Below are 22,120 nucleotides of genomic sequence, written 5' to 3' on the forward strand. Positions count from 1 at the left end.
AGAGTCCAAGGTTGGCAATGTAAGCGATTACTTATTTCCATAACTCCAGCCAGTCCCAGTACTGCAGGTGAGCTAGTATGTAATTTAGTAACTGGCAAGGCCTTCTGGATGTCGTTTCAAGAGGACTGATTCCAGGGTCAGCCCAAAAGCTTTCAGCAGAAGTGCCACCTCCCCAAAGCCAGGAAGCAACTTGGGGGAAGCTCTGTTGTTCCCCCACCCCCCATTCCAGGAACCCCTCTCACCTTGGCCAGAAGGCAGAAGACCCAGATGAGCTTGTGGGGACATGAAGTAGGACATGGCTGCCCCAGAGTCCGTTTGTAAGGGAATAGCCCTAGTCCTCCCTAGTCCTCCTGCCCTCGTCCCCAGTTTTCTACAATGTCACCTCATAGTCGCCTCTACCCCTGGACCCTACCTCACAATACTAGCCTGTTCATTATGGAACATACATGTGTCACAATGGGAGGGATTAAATGGGCGCTGGACTGGGTCAGCAAGTTCCAGGACTTTGTCATTGTCTTGGTCAGGATCCACCTAGACGGGTGGGTTTTTTTTTTTTTTTCCTTGCTTTCTTCTGGTGCTGGGGCTAGAACCCAGGACTTTGCCAATCTGAGAAGCAAACATTGCCTCAGAACTACATCCTCGCTGTGTGTTGGTGTTGTTTTGCTCTTTGTTGTGCTAGGATTTGATTGGTTGGTTTTGTTTGTTGAGACAGGATCAAACTCCTTAGCCCAGGCTAGCCAGGAAAGCCCAATGGTTTACTTCCTGGTCCAGGCCTGTCTCCTGCTTGCTGGGATTACAAATCAGGAACCGCCATGTTCCTGTGTTGCTTCTGTGTGCCTGGCCTCACACCCTTGATCTTCCCGCCTCTGCTTTCTAAGTGTTAGGAATATAGGTGTGTGCTGCCACGCCTGACTCCACCTAGACAGTTTTGATCCTCAGTATCCTCATCTGCGAAATGGGAGTGACGGTGCCCCCTGCCTCCTCAGGAGTTTGGATGGTGAGAAGAGATGCCCATGGAGGCTAGTGACCACCGATACAGAGAAATGAGTTCAGTGCTTTTGTGTCTTGTGCTGTGAGTCAAGGTAGTAAATCACTTGCTACCATAGAAGCCAAGCATGGGACACAGGCCTGTACCCCAGCACTCGGTTAGTAGAGGCGGGAAGATCAGAAATACAAGGTCATCCTTCATTTTATAGCAAATCTGAGGACAGACCGGGTGTAAGTGACCCTGGGGGAGGTTTTGTTTGTTTGTTTGATAGTTGTTTTTTAAATCATTTGCTGGAGCCAGGCATGCATGGTGGCTCTCACACCTTTAATGGCTGCGTTCTGTAGGCAGAGACAGGCAGATCTCAAGTTTGAGGCCAGCCTGGTCTACAAAGCAAATTCCCTATCTCCAAATAAATAAATATTCATTTGCTATTTGTTCTTAGACAAATATATTCTTATCTCTTGGCCTCTGAAAAATGGCATGTTTGGTCCAGGTCACGGGTGGCCAGCACAGGCTCTAGGACGGGCCTTACTCCATCTTCGATCCCAGGGGCAGACCCACGTGTCAATGTTTTTAACTTCTTGAAGACATTATGGTTAGGCTTAGGGACCAGGCCTGGAGTCCAGCCACCTGGGAAGCTGAGGCAGAAGGGCCCCAGGTTAAGGCCAGCGTGAGCAACTTCAACTTTGTCCTAAAGGATACATAACAAGAGAGCTGGCAGCTGGGCAAGGCGGGACACACCTCAATCCCAGCATTCATGAGGTAGAGACAGGCAGATCTTTATGAGTTACATGCCAGCCAGGGCTACATATTGAGACGCTGTCTTTAAGGGGTAGGGGTAGGTGTAGGCCAGAGTCTGTGGTTTGGTGGTACAATGTTCATCTAGCAAACAGAGCTCTAAACTCAGTCCCTAGTACTGCAAAAGATGGAAGCCAGAAACAGTAGGACCACGTCTGTAATCTCCTGTTGAGGTAGAATTGCCACAGTTCAAGATCAGCCCGTGTCTCAAACCAAAAGCCAAACAGTAAATAATTACCATCTTTTTCCAAGGTGAAACCCCTGATCTAAGAAATGCTTCTTTACCTGACCATGCATTAGAATCTTTTACAAGAGGCTTTTACAAAAAAAATAGAAAGAAAGAAAAAAGAAAGAAAGAAAGAAAGAAAGAAAAAGAAAGAAAGAAAGAAAGAAAGAAAGAAAGAAAGAAAGAAAAAGAAAACAAAACAGCATCAAGTCTGTTGTGCAGGATCATGCCTATAATCTCAGAACATGGAAGGCAAGACCTTGTCTAGAACAATACAAAATAAAAACCCATGATGAAGCTGGGCGGTGGTGGTGCACCCCTTTAATCCCAGCACTTGAGAGGCAGAGGCAGGTGGATTTCTGAGTTTGAGGCCAGCCTGGTCTACAGAGTGAGTTCCAGGACAGCCAGGGCTACACAGAGAAACCCTGTCTCGAAAAACAAAAACAAAAAGCCCATGATGACTGAGTTCAAGTCCCTGACAAACCACAAACCAAAGGAGACTATTGAGGGAAGGGGAGGGGAAAAGAACAGGGGGAAGGGGCATTGGCACTTATCAAGTGTCCCAAATAATTTAAAGGAGTGCGCACGTCAGGGATCCCTAGTCTAGATGGGGTTCTAAATACTTTCTCTGACCTGGTATCTCTACAAGCGCCTCTCACAAGGCTGCAGAAGCAAGGAGACCCTCCAATGCTCAGATCATTAGCTCTATTTCTGGCCCCTATTGTGAGCTGTGGGGCCAACTTCTGACTAACCACTGCTCCCTTGGGAGGCAGGGCGCACCACCACGGCTCTGCTCTGGTGGCCACAGACAGACGTTCATTCATACTTGCAGAAGTCCTTCAGTCCTTTGGGCAGGTGGAGCCCGTCAATGGCCAGCCTGTGTACCACACTTCTCTGGATCACTAGACGACACAGCGTCTGCAGAGACGGCACTGTGGAGAGAGGACTGTCAAAGGCAAGCTGGGAGTGGGGGGGTGGGGTGTGGGAGGTGGGAGGGGGGTGTAACACTAGAGCCAGGATCTTATGTCTCTGCTCAGGCTGAGCCTGCCCGGGAGGGCTTGCTTGTATAGCTGACATAACACTCCTTTCTGAGGACTTTGCTCAGAGCCGCTGCCATCTTAACGCAGCCTAACTACCCCTAACTATTCAGTCAGCAGTTTCAGGTCTGCTTTGCCCAGGCAACCACAGCACAGCAACATAGCAGGATCCAACTCAATGAACTCATGACACAAGGCCAGAGGTGTGGGTGAAAGGTTTGCTGAGCTGTGATGAACGAGCCAGACCTCTGATTTTAAAAGCTGTCCACCTGAGTCTAAGGAGATTCAAGGCTACTCAGAGAAACCCTGTCTCAAAAAAAAAAAAAAATTCTCAGTCTGGAGTTTGTGACGGCTCTAAACCCATAGGTCCAAGTCTCAGAACATTTTTCTAATAAAAACACACGACTCATAGCTGAATGTAGTCGCTCGTGTCTAATCCCAACCCTCCTCAGGCTGAGGCAGAAAGGATTGTCAAAAGAAGTACGAAGCCTGCCTGGGCTACTTACTGAATTCCAGAGCAGCCTTGTCTTCAGAGCGAATCAGTCTCAGAAAACCAAAAATAAATAAATGTACAAAAGTCTCAAGAAGCCTCGGGTCTAAAATTGGTTTTAGAATCCCTGTCTTAAGGGCTGGGGCATGCAGCGAAGCAAGACTGCTTGCCTCACATGCATGAGACCCTGACTTGATCGCCAGGACAAAATGTAAAAAACCACAGACTCGGGCTGGAGAGAGGGCTCAGCGGTTATGAATGAACACTGACTGCTCTTCCAGAGGTCCTGAGTTCAATTCCCAGCAACCACATGGTGGCTCACAACCATCTGTAATGGGATCTCATGCCCTCTTCTGGTGTGTCTGAAGACAACAGTGTATTCATATATATACAATAAATATTTTAAAAAACCCCACAAACTCTCTATCCTATTATTGAAACAAGGCCCAAACCAAAAGGAACCCGCAGGGTGTCTCAGTCAATCAACTGATTGATACACCGAGGGGACCCACAGCCAAAGTGTGATGTGTGCAAAATCACAAACTGGTACCCAAGGTGAAGCCAGACTTTGCATCTTCAAAACTAGTACAAGGCCTTATTAGCTGGCTGGGGGGTGGGGTGGTCGTAGCAGGTTCCCATCCCTACACTGAACCAGGTCACCCCAGGGGTGGGATACCTACAGCCATACTCCAGCTGGACCAGGCGTACACTCTTGGTTGAAGCAAACACATCTACCACAGCGTAGAGGGGCCGAGCAGCTGGCAGTCCCCGGGCGCTGGGGCCCATATCCTCGCCGTTGATGATGATGTGCATGTCGGCGGTCCCATCCTCACGGGGGCAGAAGAGAACACCCAGGCGGCTCCGGCGCGCTGTGGGAGGCAGCACGTTTTGTTCATAGAGCTGATCTAGGAGGTGGCTATAAAGCCCTGGCCGGCTGCGACCCACCAGACGGTCCCGGGGAATTCGGAACTGCTCGATGCACAGATAGGGTTCAACCAATAGAGCTTGGGGACCGCCGGGAACCGCTGCCTCTGCTTCTGGTTGGCTTTCCCGGGGCACACGGTTGTGGTGGCGTGTGATAGCGAAGACCCAGCTGTGGCCAAGGCTCACCAAGTCAGGCAGTGAAAACTCGGGTACAACGGTCAGATTGGCTGGGTCCAGAGCGGTCAGGCCAAGACGTAGGTGCCCGCACCAGCCCAGCTCTTTTTCCTCTATCTCCACTAGAAATACCTGGCCGGGGGCCAGGGGCTCGCGACTGAAGCACACACCGTGGGCGAAACTCTCCACGCGTGTGGCTCGCGTCCCCGACGGGTCCATGCGGATATTGGCTCCATGCACTTGGTGGAAACGGGTGGGAGGGGGCTCCGGGCGCGCAGGGCTCCGTGGGCCACCCAGTCTTACGTGTTCGGAGGGAGCAGCCATCTCCACGCCATGAAGCCAGCCAGCTCATGCCAAGGGCTATTTTGGGCAGCGGGCTCAGATTGTGACCGCGGGGGACCTTGTAAGGCATTTCCCTCTAGTCTAACTTCCCCCCGGCTCTGCCCGAGGGGTCCTAGCGCCGTTTTTCTCGGCAAGTCACCAGTAAGGGGTCTCCAGGAGCCTGGGGAACATTGCTGTCAACACCAAGATCATCTTATCTCTGGCACCCAGACTAATAACCTTCAGAGCCAAACACTTTGACCAGCCCTGACCCTCAGGCTCACAGATAAAAAAAGTGAACAATGAGCAAACTGTCACGTGATGCAGAAGCTCACGTGACCAGCACTACACATGACTTCCAGTCCAAAGGCGCCTCCTGGAGAGCAAGGACCCAAGGAAGCAGAGGTACAGGAGATGCCCGGACTGGTGGGTAGCGAACGCGGCTCTGGTGGCCCGGAGTTGGATCCGGGCGGGGGCTTCCCTCGGAGATGCGCGCCATCTTCTCCCCAGGAACTGCTGCACCGAAGCGCAAAGGATCCGGGGAACTGGTAAACATCCTCAACCGATGCTTCCTCCTGCAGATGCCCCGAGCCGCGCTGTCTCCACTGCTCTTGCTGCTGCTCCTGTCCTGGGCGTCCCGGGACGAAGCAGCTCCGGCCCAGGATGAAATTGATAGCCTCCCCGGCCTGGCCAAACAGTCGTCTTTCCGGCAGTACTCCGGCTACCTGAGAGCCTCGGATTCCAAGCATTTCCACTACTGGTGATTGGCCCGAAGTCCTTAGGAGGGCATGTTACCTGGGCGGGCGAATTCTAACGACCCCTGGCAGGACGGGGACGCCTACCAATCCTGCCCTGTCTTTCCCAGGTTTGTGGAGTCTCAGAACGACCCCAAGAACAGCCCCGTGGTGCTTTGGCTCAACGGGGGTCCTGGCTGCAGCTCCCTAGATGGGTTGCTTACAGAGCACGGTCCCTTTCTGGTGAGTTGACCACTGTCCCCCTCCCCCATGAGAGAGGGCAAAAGACTGGGAAGTGGCAGCTCCTTGAGGAAAAGGCTGAAAGAGGGAGGGGAGAAGGAACCTGTAGCTTTCCTTCTTAACACGACTGTTTTGTCTTATCTGAACCCTAGCCTAACTTTCTGTACCTCTCATAGAGTGTGACAATGCGTAAAAGCACTGTGGCCGTTTGTCTCCACCCAGCTGCTCACTGGAACTCACTGGGCTGTGTCTTTTCTCCCCAGATCCAGCCAGATGGTGTCACCCTGGAGTACAACCCCTATTCTTGGAACCTGGTACACCTGGAGCTGTGGGTTTCGTGGGGATGTCTGGGTACTTGAGGGGTTGGGGAACCCCTCTTCTGCTCATTTCCTCTTCCCCCTAGATTGCCAACATGCTGTATATTGAGTCCCCAGCTGGCGTGGGTTTCTCCTACTCAGATGACAAGATGTATGTGACCAATGACACAGAGGTGAGCCTGTTGCCTGACCACCTGCCCCATTTCCCAAAGATGGCTTGATTAAGAGGAGGGCGTGGCCTCAGAGTTCACTTTTGGCCGTCTTGTACTCTGTGGTAAACCCAATCAACTTCCTCTTAGACAAAATAAAATGAGCCAGACTCATTATCTCTGAAGGGTTTTCTAGCTTAAACGTCGGGTCTCCTCACTGCACCGTCTCTTCATCCTCAGGTGGCTCAGAACAATTTTGAAGCCCTTAAAGACTTCTTCCGCCTCTTTCCGGAATACAAGGACAACAAACTATTCCTGACAGGAGAGAGCTATGCCGGCATCTACATCCCCACCTTGGCTGTACTGGTCATGCAGGATCCCAGCATGAACCTTCAGGTGTGGGGCAGCTACAGGAGGGAAGGGAGGCACCCTTGGTGCTGTGACCTAGGATTAGTGAGGTCAGCCTAGCCCACTAGCTGGCCATTAGCTACTCCAAAGGCTGGCATGCCTCCCACGACAGGAAGCTCACCAGTCTGTCAGGCTGCCACTTCTGATCTTTAGATTGAATGGCCTTCCCCACCCACCCACCCCCACAAACGGTTACTCTGGATTTCAGCCTCTAGATTGCAGCTTGGGTTGTAGGTCATGGGAGGGTCCCCCTTCGCTCTTGCCCTTCGGATGGGCTGAGCTCCCTGGGTGTTTCACAGGGGCTGGCTGTGGGCAACGGACTTGCCTCCTATGAGCAGAATGACAACTCCCTGGTCTACTTTGCCTACTACCATGGTCTTCTGGGAAACAGGTAATGGAGAGGGACAGTTGGGCAATATCAAAGGCGGGGCAGGTCATTCGGATCTCAGGCCCAGCCTTTAGCACATGAGATTCCTGCTCTGGTTTATGAGCAGGTAGCAACTGGAGTTGGCCAAAAGGTTTGATTCTTAAAGGCCAAGAAAAAAAGTCTTGGGTTTAAGCAGGGTGGTAGTGACTCCCGCCTTTAATCCCAGCACTTGGGAGGCAGAGGCAAGTGGATTTCTGAGTTCGAGGCCAGCCTGGTCTACAGAGTCAGTTCTGTGACAGCCAGGGCTACACAGAGAAACCCCGTCTCGAAAAACAACAACAACAACAACAAAAAGTCTTGGGTTTAAAGAAACTAAGGAAGCTAGAGAGGGTAATACACTCATGTATCCCAGCACTTGGGAAACAGGCAGAAGAATCCTGACTTTTAGGCTAGCCCGTGCTACATAGTTTAGGATTTGAGCCCCAGGCTACATAGAAAAACCTCTCAAAATCATTTTTTTCCTTCTTTTTAAAAAGGCACTAGGAGGGGCTATGTATACAGATTAGGGGGCAAATCCTTGGAAAGCCTACACATCTTTCCTCTCTACCTCCTTCAGCCCCCGAGTCAGGGTCTGATGGGAGGCGGGAGGGAGGCCATTGCACCTCCTAGCATCTCGGGCTAGCCTCGGCACTTTCTGACCCACAGGCTCTGGACGTCGCTCCAGACCCACTGCTGTTCTCAGAACAAGTGTAACTTCTTTGACAACAAAGACCCGGAGTGTGTGAACAATGTGAGTTGAGCTTCTGCCCTTCTACCCCAGTCCTGAGAAAGGGTTCACACAAGCGTCTCCTTGGGAGCCTAGCTCTCCGGCTCCGTGGTTTCTCTTTTGTGGCGGTACTGGGGTCTGAACACGGGGCCTCATGCATGCAAGACAAGCATTCTACCGACTGGGCTATGGCTTCATCTCACCCTGTCGGCCTTCTGTCCCGAACCTTCGGATACTGCGGCCTCCTGGGAAGTCCCGTGAGGAAACAGAAGTCAAGGGTGCTTGAGCCATTTGCCTTCCGCCACACTGCAGGGAATAGTCAGTTAGGGCTGGGCCCAGATCTGGAAGATTCCTTCCAGTGAGTGTTCTACCTGTGAGAAAAGTGGGTGAAGGGTGGTGTCGAGAGATGAGGTAGAGCACTTACTCCTGAGGGTGAGCGGGGAAGGTCCGGAGGGATATGGATCCAACAAACAGGGCGGTTTATCTTCACAGCTCATGGAAGTGTCTCGAATTGTGAGCAAATCTGGCCTCAACATCTACAATCTCTACGCCCCGTGTGCTGGTGGGGTGCCCGGCCATGACAGGTAGGCACTGCTGGGTGTGCCTTGGGCAGATACCTACCTCTAGGGGCCCAGCACCCATCCTACCTACCATGTTTTTGTCTCTTTGTCTGTCTTTTTGTTGCTGACAGATATGAGGACACATTTGTGGTCCAGGATTTTGGCAACATCTTCACTCGCCTGCCACTCAAGCGCAGATTTCCTGAGGTATGCAAGGGTGTGGGCTCTCCCTGGGGGGATCAGGTGGGCTAGAGCTTTAAAGACCCTCTCTTCCTATGTCCATGCCTCCAGGCACTGATGCTGCGCTCTGGGGGCAAGGTACGCCTGGATCCTCCCTGCACCAACACCACGGCCCCCTCCACCTACCTCAACAATCCATATGTCCGGAAGGCTCTCCACATCCCTGAGTCGCTGCCCCGCTGGGACATGTGCAAGTGAGCTTCTGGTGACTCACAGGGCAGGAGGTGGCCACCAGCTGGGCTCGCAGGGGTCCTGTAACTAGGGCTTCTCAGAGGGGGGTGCTGTGGACATTGGGGTGAGAGTTAGCTGTTCAGGATGTTTTAACAGCCTTGACCTCCAAGCTTGGCTGACAGCCAGTTATGTCTGACATTTAATGAGTCGGCACTGTCCCCACTCCGGCTCCATTGCCACCTGGAGCTGCCCAGTCCATCCTGTGGCCCCTTCAAGTGAAAGGGTAAACCTAGCTCATCACTTAGTGTTTCCTGATGGACCGGTCGGTCATTACCCTGCCTGCCATTACATTCACACCTACGGGTCCCCACACACTAAGCACCAAGTTGTATCCTGGTCACTGAAACAGCCAAAAAAAAAAAAAACCTCAAAAATATACCCACATATCTCCAGCTTCCATTCAGATAAGCAAGTCCTAGAGAGCTGATATACCCAGAGTTGGGAGTTGGAACGGTCCCACCTGTTGACTGTCCCCCTCAGTTCCCTGTTTTGCTTTTTCCTATGCGCATGCTCCCGGCAGCTTCTTGGTGAATTTACAGTACGGCCGTCTCTACAAAAGCATGAACTCCCAGTACCTGAAGCTACTCAGCTCACAGGTATGTGTGAGCGGCACAGGATGACCCAGCTCCATTGTGGCTGTAGGCTCTAGAGGGACAGCTTGCCCCACCACGCCCTGGTTGCTGGTTTTCGTTTGTTTCTCCAGACAGGGTTTCCCTGTATAGCCCTGGCTGTTGAGTCTGTCTTGCTCTGTAGCCCAAACTGGCTTTGAACACATAACAACCCTATCTCCATGTATGCCAATATTTGCTCTGGGAAGAATTCTCAGCTGTGTTTTCCCTCCGTCTGGAAAATGAGGTGACTATTAAGCTGGCCATGACGAGTCCTAGCTGTAAGCTATGGAGAGACTGGGAGACCTTAGTTCTCAACCAGTCTGAGCTCCATAAGACTTTGTTGTTTTCAGCCTGGTCTACAGAGTGAGTTCCAGGACAGCCAGGGCTACACAGAGAAACCCTTTCTTGAAAAAAAAACAAAAAACTGTCTTGTTTGGGGCATAGTAACCTTCCTCGCTATATATTAAAGCATCTAGTTGGTGCATACTGGACATGCAGTATACAGCATGAGAATTTCCGGTTTCTGATCTCAGCTGGGCTTCCAAATTCCTGGAAAGTCGGGCTTGAACCAGGGAAGGGCTGGGGACCTGGGCCTAGCCTACACTTCGGTTTTCCCTTGTCCTACTCCAGAAGTACCAGATCCTGCTCTACAATGGCGACGTGGACATGGCCTGCAACTTCATGGGGGATGAGTGGTTTGTGGATTCCCTCAACCAGAAGGTAAAGTGCTGTTGGGTTACGGGGCTGGCAAGCCAGGAGAGGGCAAACCTGGAGAGGAACCTCCAGGCCTGAAGGCTAGAGCAGCAGCTTTGAGCCAGGCTGGTGGGAGCCACTGGCTATCGCCTTTCCCAATGGGACAGATGGAGGTGCAGCGCCGGCCCTGGCTAGTGAACTACGGGGAGAGCGGAGAGCAGGTAGCCGGCTTCGTGAAGGAGTGTTCACACATCACCTTCCTCACCCTCAAGGTAGGACTCTGAGCCTAGAGAGGGACAGCCGGGGCCACAGGGGAGAGAGTGGTGTGAACTCCCCGTCCCTACCCTTTGATCATTCTGGGTCACCCATGATGCACCGGGTGAGCTTGCAGGGTAAGGGGGGCGGGGAGAAGAAAGTAGCCGGAAGTGAGGGGTGTTAACGTGCGTGTTGGGTATCGAAATCTCTCATAAAGCTTTGCTTCCCAGGGTGCCGGACACATGGTCCCCACGGACAAGCCCCTAGCTGCTTTTACCATGTTCTCGCGGTTCCTGAACAAGGAGCCTTACTGATGACAGCTGCCTGGACCCATGGAAATCCTGAGTGCCTGATCGCCCCTCACAGCCTTCCTCAGCGGAGAGGAGTCCTCCTTCATGCGAAATGCCCCCATGGGGCAAGTCCTGTTCTAAAACTGCCCAGACTTCCCACAGCCCCGTGCCATCCCAGCCTGGGCCTCAGGGCGTCACCGACAGCCTAAGGACCAAGTGAGCACTTTGTTCAGGCCACAGTAGGGTGGGGCCTGACCTCCCCAATTGCAGAAAAAAAATGCCCCATCCCCATCCCAGGATCCCAACAGAGCTCAAGAGAAGCCCAAGGAGAGGGGTCGATGGATTGTAATTGATGGTTGACTGATTATGGAATTAAATCGGGCATAACTTCCAGCTGGGCTCTGCTCTGTGACACCGGGACCACTAAGGCTGCAGATGGGAAGGGGTGGGTAGGGGGTGCCGAGAAGACGCAGTTCATTCAGTTCCTGAACGCCAGGTGCCCATCAGGTGAGGGGTTCAGGCAGCTGCAGCGGAGGGTGAAGGGACAACGTCATAGGCAGGACGGTTCTTCTGAATCACTTCTCGAAGACCTTTGGCAAAGTGGAGGTCAGCCCCAACCGTGACAAAGCCCTAGGGAGATGAAGACAGGAAGCCTCATTCACGGGCTCCAAACAAACACAAAAAGCCTCTTGAGCAAATCTCCTCGGGGACCTGGCTGCTTTGCAGTGTCTGTCCTCTGGAGTTTGGCTCAGTTTCTAAAGTAAATCTTTACTACTTTAAAAAAAACAAATCAAGCCGGGCGGTGGTGGCGCACGCCTGTAATCCCAGCACTCTGGAAGGCAGAGGTAGGTAGATTTCTGAGTTCGAGGCCAGCCTGGTCTACAGAGTGAATTCCAAGACAGCCAGGGCTATACAGAGAAACCCTGTCCTGAAAAAACCAAATCCAAAAAACAAAACAAAACTAGGAAGGAGCAGCTAGTGTAATGGGATTTAGGGGAAGCAGACTGCAGTGGGGGGGGCGCGGGAAGGCCCTGGCCCACGGTTTCCTGTCCACAATGTACTTACTGCGTGGTTGGTCACCACCTCACGCACGAAGTTGATACCCTCAGGGAGGGGGATCTGTACCCCACGCCAGGTACGCTCTGTGGATAGAAAAAGCAAGCTCCGTCTGAGTGTCCATCAGTCCGTCCCTGTTGTCGTGTCCACCCCGCCATCCACACACCCCCACCCCACCCCCACGCCAGTCCCTGTCCCCACTCCTTCCTCCCACCCTCAGCCCCTACCGTTCAGCAAAGGCATCACTCCAATTTGTAGCAGCGTCTTGAGTGGGGCCTGCAGTGGGATCAGCTGAGGGGGAAAGGACACAGCACACGCGTGTGGGTTTGTTTGCCTGAGCCGCCTGCTTGCCCCACAGCCTGGACCCACCCACCCATTGCCATCCCCAACTCACTGCCAGAGACTCCAGTGCAGACTGATTCGAGTAGATTTGAAACCTGTGGGAGAGAAACACACTATGAAACCTGGGAACCCCCTTTCCTTGGGCCCTACCTAAAAGATGGGCCTAGTGCCAGCCTTCCCGGTCCCACTCAGTCATCCGTTCAGGTAGCTGCCATTTCCCAGGTGCGCATCCCTGAGTGACTTGTCTCTGGAGCCCCCCTTCTTTAAGCCTGCTGCTTTTCTTTTTCTTTTTAATTTTATTTATTTATTATACGTAAGTACACTGTAGTTGTCTTCAAACACCCCGGAAGAGGGCATCAGATCTCATTACGGATGGTTGGGAGCCACCATGTGGTTGCTGGGATTTGTTCCAGGGGTCTTCAGGACCCCTGGAAGAGCAGTCGGTGCTCTTACCCGCTGAGCCATCTCTGCAGCCCCAGTCAGGAATGCCTATGTGCCATGCTCTGGGGCTGGTAAACAAGTATGGGGTTTGGTTGGTTGGTTGGTTTTTGGTTTTTTGAGAGAATTTCTCTGTATAGCCTTGGCTGTCCTGAACTCACTCTATAGACCAGGCTGGCCTCAAACTCAGAAATCCGCCTGCCTCTGTCTCCCAAGTGCTGGGATTACAGGCGTGCGCCACCACCGACCGGCTAACAAGCATGGTTTTATCTAACGAAATTCAGCCATCTTTACTCCCTGTCAGTATTCAAAAAAATTAAGCCCTGGCAAGCTGGGCAGTGTGGTAGGTAACGGCCTGACTACCCAAGGTTGATCCCTAGGGCACTCATGGTAGAGGAGAGAATGGACAGGCTGACATTCGACCACCACATGCACTGTGTGAGATGTGAGTACTCTCACACATAAATGCATATGCACATAGGCACGCACACACACCAGTTAGTTAAAAGAAAAGCTAGCCAGCTGTGGTGGCCCATTTCAGGAAGCAGAGGCAGGTGGCTTTGAGTTTGAGATCAGCCCGGTCTACAGAGTGAGGTTTTGGTTGTTTTTGTTTGGTTTTGTCTCAGAAGGGATTTGAAGAGGGGCACAATACTGAAGACATGGCTCAGAGGTCAGGAGGGCTTGCTGTTCCTCCAGAGGATCTGAGCTCAGTTCCCAGCACCCACATCTGGCAGCTCGCACAGCTAGTAACTCTAGCTTCAGGACATCTGAAACACTCTTCTGACCTCCCCAGGCTCCATGCATACATGACACACACCACACCACACACACTGCATATACATACCTCATGCACATACCACACAAACACACACCATGCATACACACACACACCACACCAAATGGGGGACAGGAGAAAAATGATGGTTCAGTGACTAAGAGCTCATACTGCTCTTAGTCATGGGGTACCAGCACCCATGACACACAATTTACACTGTCCTGGAACTCCAGGAGAGGGCACCTGCACTCACACACACATACATACGTACCCACACATACAAACTTGAGAGCTGAGCACAGGTCTTTAATCCCAACATCCTGTCTTTAGTCTCCACACTCAGGAGGTAGAGACAGGCAGATCTCTATGAGTTCCAGGCTAGCCTGGTCTACATATTAAAACCCTGTCTCATTTAAAAACAAAAAACCAAAAACAACAACAACAACAACAAAAAAAAAAAAAACAAAAACCCAGGCAGTGGTGGCTCACACCTTTAATCCCAGCACTCAGGAGACAGGCAGGTGGACCTCTGAGTTTAAGGGCAGCCTGGTCTACAGAGTGAGCTCCAGGACAACCAGGGTTACATGAAGAAACCCTATCTTGACACAGAGCACGTATAAAGCCTGAGTCCCACACCAGTATATGCTGGTGTGTGTGTGTGTGTGTGTGTGTGTGTGTGTGTGTGTGAAAGAGGGAGGGAGGGAGGGAGAGAGAGAGACTACGTAGGTGTAGGGGTAAATTTGGACATATAAATTTGGACATGTGGAGAATGGGTCACACCATCCACCATGTTTTGAGCTAGAATCTCTTATTGGCCCAAAGACTGGCTAAGCTGTCTCGGGTGAGCCCCAGAGATCTTCTGTCTCTTCCCCAGTGCTGGGATCACAAATCATTGCCTCTACCCTCAGTTTTTAAAGTGGGTTTTAGGGCTCAAACTCTTACCCTCGTCCTTAAATTCATTCAAATCAACCCTCTCTCCAGTCAGTCCTCAGGCTAGTTTGTTTGCTTGTTTGTTTGTTTTTGGAGTTAACAATGTTGGCTTGAATCTGTCTCCCTGCGTAGGTTAGTCTTGGCTGGCTTCAAATTCACCACAAATTTCCTCCCTCAGCCTCCTGGGGCTAGAAATTACCTGGCCCTGCCACACCATTGTAAACCACCTAGTGACTCAGCCCTCATTCCCAGCCCTGAGAATCTGGGACTATTAGAAATCGTCACTGATGACGAAACTGAAACTGGTCAAGTAAATAGCCTGAAGGTGCATGGCTGTGTGGACTAGACCCTGCCTGGAGAGTCCAAGCCGCACTATAGCCACTAGTTAATGAACTGCGACTTCTGCAGCCCAACCGCTATTGAATTTATAATTATACAAATGTAGACAGTCGCATTTAACCTGGGGCGATGCCATTAGACACGCAGCCGCTGCCGTAGGAAGTACAAGGTATTGTCACCTGTATTTAGCACAGGAGGAAAATGAGCCTTGGAAAGATATACAATGACTTGCATCCAGATTCTTGCTGAGCTGAACTGAGGTTGATACTCAAACTAACACCTCCATCCTCTGTGCCATGTGATTGCAGGCGTGTCATTTACCTTTACTGAAGCAATTTGCTTGTCTCTAAGAATACCTGCTTTGCTTGCTTCTAGAAGGCAAGAGAATGCAAGGGAGTTGGTTTAAGAAACCACGGTTAGAGCTGGGCGGTGGTGGCGCACGCCTGTAATCCCAGCACTCTGGGAGGCAGAGGCAGGCGAATTTCTGAGTTCGAGGCCAGCCTGGTCTACAAGAGTGAGTTCCAGGACAGCCAGGGCTATACAGAGAAACCCTGTCTCAAACCTCCCCCAACCAAAAAAAAGAGAGAGAGAGATTTAAAAAAACCGCTTTGGGGCTGGAGAGACAGCTCAGCGGTTAAGAGCACTGACTGCTTTTCCGAAGGTCCTGAGTTCAAATCCCAGCAACCACATGATGGCTCACAACCACCCATAATGAGATCTGATGCCCTCTTCAGGTGTGTCTGAAGACAGCTACAGTGTACTTACATATAATAAATTTTTAAAAAAAAAACCGCTTTGGGAGCTGGGAGTTGTAGTTCAGTCAGTACCGTGTTGCTAGGCAACACTACCCTAGGTTCAGTTCCTGAGCATTGTATAAGCAGGACATAGTAGTATGTGCATGTAATCCCAGCATACTGGAGAGGCAAGCAGATTGTCTTTGGCTCCACAGTAAGATAGATTGTGGATGTATAGTGCAGGTATGTGTGTACCTGGCATGCAGGTAAAGGTTAGAAGATAGCCTCCTGGGGTATTTGTCCATAGCACCTCCCACCTTTTGTTTGAGACTGGTGTTTCATTGGCCTGGAAATTCGCCACGTAGGCCAGGCTAGCTCTCCTCTAAGATTGCAAAAATCCACCTATCTCTGGTCATTATCACTGGGATTAAAGGCATGAGTCATGTTTAGTTTTTCCCATTGGTTCTAGGGGTAGGGCCTGTGCTTGTGAGGCAAGTACTTTACCAAAGAAACCATCTCTGCATCCTGTAATTCAAATCTTTCTTTCTTCCTTCCCTCCCTCCCTCCCTCCCTTCCTCCCTCCCTCCCTCCCTCCTTTCTTTCTTTCTTTCTTTCTTTCTTTCTTTCTTTCTTTCTTTCTTTCTTTCTTTCTTTCTTTCTTTCTTTCTTTCTTTCTCTCTCTCTCTCTCTCTCTCTCTCTCTTTCTTTCTTTCTTTCTTTCTTTCTCTCTTCCTTCCTTCTTCCTTTTGAAACATGGTCTCACTATATAACTCTGGATAGCCTTACAGGAGTAGCTCAGCCTTAGTCCCATGGCTCTGCTGAGAGGGTATCAACTATCCTGGAGAGTTTAAAGCTGAGAAGTTTAAGGACCCAGCCAAGAGCCTTATCGACTGCATACCTCCGAAGGTCCAGCTTCGCTCGCAGAGCCTTGCCCCGGAGCGTCAACTTAGCACTGAGACGGCCTTCCTGATGGAAAACGCATGGGGACATTATAAACAGGAAAGGTCCACAGCCCACTTTTTACCGGTCCCCAGGTACCTGCATCCTGGGGTCCATACCATGATCATTTTGGACAGCTCCACTTCAGGCAGCATGGGCGGGGCCAAGGTGATGGTGACGCTGGCGGTGACAGAGATGGTGGTGCCTGACGGCTTGATGGTACAACGTGGAGGGCTCATGGCCTCTAACTTCAGCTTCAGTGGGGAGTTAATCACTGTCGGGCTCTGGAGGCAGAGTTAGGAAGGCAGATCACAGTGAGCACTGGGGATGGGTGTTACGGGACAAAGCCTCAGCCCTTTTCGAGGCAAGAGGTTGCAAGTTCAGATGATGGGGTGCCACCCCAACCCCGGTCTGACCTATACCCTGACCCCATGAATTAAAGTAGTATCCTTCCTTCCTTCCTTCTCTTGAGATTGGCTCTTGCTTTGTTGCCTAGCTGGTCCTGAAACCCTGGAGGCAGTGCTCCAGAGACTCAGCCTTCAAATGCTGAATTATAGTGCGCATCCCACTCTGACTCACACACCCACACCCACTTCCTCCTCACTATTCAATTCAGACTCAAACCCTAGTTGGGACTCCCTAGGTATGGCCTTTTTGCTTAAACATCCCAGCCCTGGCCTCCTCATCTCTGAGCTGCTCTTCAGGCCATGCAATACTATGAAATGCATAGGTTTACTCACTGCTAAACGAGATGCTGAGCTGGGCGTGGCAGCAAAACCTGTAACCCCAGTCTTTGAGAGTAGAGACAGGAGGATCAGGCAGCATTCAGATTTCTATGTATGTATCTTAGCCTGAGCTAGTGAGATTCTGGTCTCGAAAACACACATTCCCTTAAGCATGATTCTGACCACAGCCTATATATTAGCTCATTTAAGTTTTTTTTTTTTTTTTAAAGATTTATATGTAAGTACACTGTAGGTATCTTCAGATGCTCCAGAAGAGGGTGTCAGATCTCATTACATATGGTTGTGAGCCACCACGTGGTTGCTGGGATTTGAACTCGGGATCTTCAAAAGAGCAGTCAGTGCTCATAACCGCTGAGCCATCTCTCCAACCCCCTTCATTTAAGTCTTAATAACAACCAAGTATGCCAAGTACTATCATCCTTACTCTGTGTGTGTGTGTGTGTGTGTCTGTTCACATGCACCTTATATCCCTGCTAAAGGTCAACTTTAGGTGGCTTCCTTTATCCCTTTTATATAACCAACAGTATTTCTTGAGACAGAGCCTCCCCTGAGCCTGGAGCCCACTGATTCAGCTCCACGGGGTAGCCAGTAAGCTCGGGGAATTCCCGTCTCCTCACTGGAGCTGCTGCTCCCAGCTCCTTACATGGGTGCAGGGACCCAAGCTCAGGTCCTCACACATTAAAGACGAGTACTTGGCCAACTAAAGCGTTCCTTCTGGGAAATGGAAGCAGACAGGCTAAGGTTGTGCAAGGTCTGTCGTGAGGTTATTCAGCTGCAAAGCTGACAGATAAATGCAGGCAGCTGTGACAACAGAGCCCGTGCTAACTACTCAGCAGCTGCATGACAAAGATGCTGACAGCAGTAACAACACAGTAACAACACCGGCTGTTTCAGAGGACAGTTCTCTGTAGCAAGTGCCCTTCTAATTACATGTGTTACTTCATTGCAAACTTGTGACAGGTTTACAAAGTTGTATATGCAGGGAAGGCTACCATGACCTGGTCATTTACAAAATTGAACTAAGAATATGTTCACTAATGGCACATTAGTATATGTGTGTGTGTGTGTGTATGCATGTATATATATATATATATATATATATATATATATATATATACACATATGTATATACATATTATGTATATATATACACACATATGTATATACATATTATGTATATATATACACACATATGTATATACATATTATGTATATATATACACACATATGTATATACATATTAATATATATATATATATATGTAGTTTTGTTCGAATGTAGATCTGTATATCACATGCATGCAGTGCATCAGAGGCCAGAAGAGGGCATTAGGTCTTCTGGAACTAAAGTTACAGACAGTTTTGTTAGCCATCACATAGGTGCTAGAAACCAAATGGGGGTGGGGGGTTGGATCATCTTTGAGAGTAGCAAGACTGCTGAGCCATCTTTCCAGCCCCATGGAATATATATACATACATATATATATATAAATAAAACAATATTTTCAGACTAGAGATGGAACTCAGGGCTTTAGGCATGCTATGCAAGCATTCTACCAACCGAAGTATATATCTCTACCCCTCTGTTTTAAATTTCTAGTTCCCTCTCACCTCCTGCATTAAAAAAAAAAGTAAGCAAATGAGCTTCCTAATTATCCAGAAGGCTCCGGTTCCCTCCCAACCTCACAGCTGCTCTGTGAAGGTGATGGGGCAAGAGATGCGAACCCTGCTTCACAGAGTGGGAAACAGATCCTGCAAGGCGAGGGAGGGTTGGCCGCAGGACAAAGGCCTCTGACTTTTCCACAGCCACCACTGGAGACCTCCCACGTATCCCCTCACTGCTGTGTAGGTGAGGTAACCTCCAACTCCAGCCACACCCCAGCCTCTGGCAATACTCACCAGGAGAACAATGCTCCCAAAGTAGGTGGCCCTCAAAAGCATGTCCAGATCACTTGGCACCTGAACAGGGGAGTTAGAAAGAAATGAGACAGGGCAATTGGGCACTCTAACGTGGGCCCTTCTTACCCAGCCTCGGACAAGCCCTGGTATACCTTGTCCCCAACAAGTGTCAGCTGCAGCGCGCCAGCCTGGAAGTAGCTCTCCATGGCAGAGTCAAAGAAGAACTCAGAGAAGGCCACGTATACCATTCTCTCGTCATCCTCCAGCTGAGGCTCCACTGCCAGGTTGGGGAGACTCCAGTTGTCCTCCTTCAGAGGGAAGAATGCTCCCTGCCATTGGGAGCTCAGGATCAGGATCAAGACAGATTGGATCCAGGTCAGGCACAGTCAGGAGCCACCAGGAACTGGGCTCCACGGCTGCTTCTGGAAGGGCTCACAAACTCATCTCCCAAAAAAGTGTTGCCAAGAGGCTTGGAGGGAAGCAGGGGCAGGACAGGGAGCACAGGAAGCAAGGCGTGGAGCTGGAGAGGTGGTCCGGATGTTAAGAGCAGGTACTGCTCTCCCAGAAGACTGGATCACAATTCCCAGTACCCACATAGTCTGCCAGTTCCAGGGGATCTGACTCCACATTCTGCCCTCCCCAGCACTGCAAACCCATTGGCACACTTACATCGAGTGGGCAACACGTTGATACACATAAATAAATCCAGAAAGATACAAAGAATAGAAAAGAAAGGCAGAGGGGACTGGGAAATGTAACCCCGTAAAGGAGGGGTTTGTATCACAGCTGCATTTCCATATCCATCATGGCTACCCAGTTCCAGGTACTCCTTGCCCGTCTGTTTGTGTGATTTTGAGATGCAGCCCTGGCTGGACTCAACTTCATGCCTCAGTCTTTTGTGTGTTGGAATACACCAGCATGTACCATCGAAAGTATTTCCCTCGGTCTCTTTTACAGAAAGAGTGTCCATACCACAGCCCTGGAAGGCATGTTCTCTCAAGATGTCCTTTGTACTTACATATTAGGCGACAAGCCCAGATGAAGGGGAAACCCTTTACCTAAAGATGTGCAGCATGCTGGGGGTGGGATCAGGATTAGAATTTAAGACTGCAGTTTGAGTAGCCTGGCGTGGTGGCACACGCCTGTAATCCCAGCACTTGGGAGGCAGAGGCAGGCAGATTTCTGAGTTTGAGGCCAGCCTGGTCTACAGAGTGAGTTTCAGGACAGCCAGGGCTACACAGAGAAACCCTGTCTTGAGGGAAAAAGCAAACAAACCAAGACTGCAGTTTGAGCTGCAGAATCTTTTTTTTTTTTTTTTTTTTGGTTTTTTTTGGGGGGGTTGGATTTGGTTTTTTCTTTTTTTCAAATTTATTTTTTAAAGATTTATTTATTTTTATTATTTATTATATGTAAATACACTTCAGATACTCCAGAAGAACAGTCAGATCTCATTAGGGATGGTTGTGAGCCACCATGTGGTTGCTGGGATTTGAACTCAGGACCTCTGGAAGAGCAGTCAGTGCTCTTAACCGCTGAGCTGAGCCATCTCTCCAGCCCCAAAGATTTGGTTTTTTCGAGACAGGGTTTCTCTGTGTAGCCCTGGCTGTCCTGGAACTCACTCTGTAGACCAGGCTGGCCTCAAACTCAGAAATCCGCCTGCCTCTGCCTCCCAGAGTGCTGGTATTAAAGGTGTGTGCCACCACTGCCCGGCAAGCTGCAGATCTTTAGAACGATTCTGCTGCCAACCACGGGAAGGAACAGCGGTGGTCATATACCAACTGCTAACCTTGGGCAAGCCTTCACATCCTTAAAATGAATACAGTGGGTTGCCCTGTTTCCTGGGACCTATTCCTACTCGATGGGCACCCTGCTGCTTTTCCTCTCCCTACAATAAAATACTGATGAAAATCCCCGCTGTGGTCCAACATTTCATTCTTCAAATTTATGAAATAAGAACCTGAAGCTAGCCGGTCAGTGGTGGGCGCACTTTTTGCACATATATCTCTCTGAGTTTGAGGCCAGCCTGGTCTACATAGGAGCTCCAGGCCATCTAGCACTACATAGTGAGACTATGTCTAAAAAAAAATCAAACTGAAAAATACAGGCTCAGGATGGCCCCCCTACGTCTAAGCACTTGTTGAGCAAAAAGAAAGGTCTCCATCCAATTCAAAGACACCCGGTAACCCCTGATGACTTCCTGGCCAGGAAGGGGGATGACCCAGCTGGGAGGGATCTCACCTGGCGAGGCCAGCCATTGCAGATGTCAAAAATGCTGGAAGGAAGAGTCGGTTCATCCCTCGAAGGCCAGAGAAGAAAAAGTTCACTAAACTAGTCATGGGTGGACGCTTGCCTGAGCCTGTTAAAGACGCTAATGGGTTTTGATTCAGACTTTTTTGTTTTGTTTTATTTTTTGTTTCTTGATTCTGAGTCTCTCTGTGCAGCCCTGGCTGTCCTGGAACTCACTCTGTAGTCCAGGCTGGCCTCGAACTCACAGAGATCCACCAGCCTCTGCCTCCCAAGTGCTGGAATAAAAGACGCACGCCACCACGCCCAGTTTGGTTAACGCGCCCTTCTTTCAGCTTTATCCCGGCTCTCTGGCCGAGGCTTGTAATGCTGAGCTATATAAACTCTGCTGTTCCCACTGGGCGGGAATTGTTTCCGCCATCCAAGGACCCCACTCCAGGTCCCTTTCTCATCTTCCCTTCCCTATCACATCACTAACCAGGCATCAGTGAAGGACCCTCACTACACCCGCCACTAAACAAATGCAGCTACTGATAACTCTCACTCACGGTCCCTTAGAGGGCCCACTGGAGGGGTACTCCAACTGCCACACCCAACAACTTACTCAGCTCCAAGAAGTCAGATTGATAGCTACCCAAATTCCTCCCCTAAAGGCAGTTAGAGTTACCGATTGAGGGAACGGGAAGGTAGGAACAGGCCAGGTGAAACAGAACCCCACAGCCCCAGCTGTGAGCAAGTCCTCGCTGGGGGCAGGAACACCAGGAGCCACTCTGCTTCCGGCTTCCTGGTGATCCATCACTCCTGCCTCGAAGTTATATCTGAGGAGACTGAAAGCAAAAAGGCTCCGAGACACCTCATGG

The 22,120-nt window shown here is 50.4% G+C and overlaps 4 protein-coding genes across 6 annotated transcripts in view; 1 reads left to right on the forward strand and 3 right to left on the reverse strand.

Annotated features, from left to right (window-relative positions):
* Window positions 1-1,208, reverse strand: part of Spata25 (spermatogenesis associated 25) — a 2,523-nt gene extending 1,315 nt beyond the window's left edge. Inside the window, exon 1 of the mRNA XM_052184265.1 lies at window positions 243-1,208. Within this exon, the coding sequence (XP_052040225.1) occupies window positions 243-297 (55 nt within the window). The 5' untranslated portion in view covers window positions 298-1,208. The remainder of the gene's footprint in view (window positions 1-242) is intronic.
* The window catches only part of Neurl2 (neuralized E3 ubiquitin protein ligase 2), a 5,364-nt gene extending 166 nt beyond the window's left edge, over window positions 1-5,198 (reverse strand). Inside the window, exons 1-3 of one of the 2 annotated variants that reach the window (XM_052184264.1) lie at window positions 4,220-5,198; window positions 2,839-2,944; window positions 1,298-1,618 (exon numbers count right to left, since the gene is read on the reverse strand). In XM_052184264.1, the coding sequence (XP_052040224.1) occupies window positions 1,591-1,618; window positions 2,839-2,944; window positions 4,220-4,961 (876 nt within the window). In that variant the 5' untranslated portion in view covers window positions 4,962-5,198 and the 3' untranslated portion in view covers window positions 1,298-1,590. Of the gene's footprint in view, window positions 1-1,297; window positions 1,619-2,838; window positions 2,945-4,219 lie in introns of those variants that run through there. The other variant, XM_052184263.1, reaches the window with a different exon arrangement.
* A 70-nt stretch (window positions 5,199-5,268) lies between these two features.
* On the forward strand, window positions 5,269-11,212 carry Ctsa (cathepsin A). Of its 2 annotated transcripts, none has more exons than XM_052184258.1 (15): window positions 5,269-5,363; window positions 5,540-5,718; window positions 5,824-5,935; window positions 6,196-6,246; window positions 6,336-6,422; window positions 6,639-6,794; window positions 7,106-7,197; window positions 7,879-7,963; window positions 8,432-8,523; window positions 8,631-8,706; window positions 8,791-8,933; window positions 9,491-9,566; window positions 10,212-10,301; window positions 10,442-10,546; window positions 10,760-11,212. In XM_052184258.1, the coding sequence occupies exons 1-15, from the start codon at window positions 5,310-5,312 to the stop codon at window positions 10,841-10,843; spliced, it is 1,482 nt and encodes a 493-aa protein (XP_052040218.1). In that variant the 5' UTR covers window positions 5,269-5,309; the 3' UTR covers window positions 10,844-11,212. The 2 variants fall into 2 exon arrangements, with proteins under 2 accessions (XP_052040218.1, XP_052040217.1); XM_052184257.1 differs by having other exon boundaries at window positions 5,295-5,384.
* The window catches only part of Pltp (phospholipid transfer protein), a 19,625-nt gene continuing 8,653 nt past the window's right edge, over window positions 11,149-22,120 (reverse strand). The window contains exons 9-16 of the mRNA XM_052184260.1: window positions 19,169-19,345; window positions 19,017-19,076; window positions 16,492-16,656; window positions 16,332-16,399; window positions 12,270-12,312; window positions 12,103-12,166; window positions 11,885-11,961; window positions 11,149-11,449 (exon numbers count right to left, since the gene is read on the reverse strand). Of these exons, the coding sequence (XP_052040220.1) occupies window positions 11,336-11,449; window positions 11,885-11,961; window positions 12,103-12,166; window positions 12,270-12,312; window positions 16,332-16,399; window positions 16,492-16,656; window positions 19,017-19,076; window positions 19,169-19,345 (768 nt within the window). The 3' untranslated portion in view covers window positions 11,149-11,335. The remainder of the gene's footprint in view (window positions 11,450-11,884; window positions 11,962-12,102; window positions 12,167-12,269; window positions 12,313-16,331; window positions 16,400-16,491; window positions 16,657-19,016; window positions 19,077-19,168; window positions 19,346-22,120) is intronic.

This window comes from Apodemus sylvaticus, chromosome 5 (genome assembly GCF_947179515.1).
Source record: "Apodemus sylvaticus chromosome 5, mApoSyl1.1, whole genome shotgun sequence".
NCBI classification, from domain to species: Eukaryota; Metazoa; Chordata; class Mammalia; order Rodentia; family Muridae; genus Apodemus; species Apodemus sylvaticus.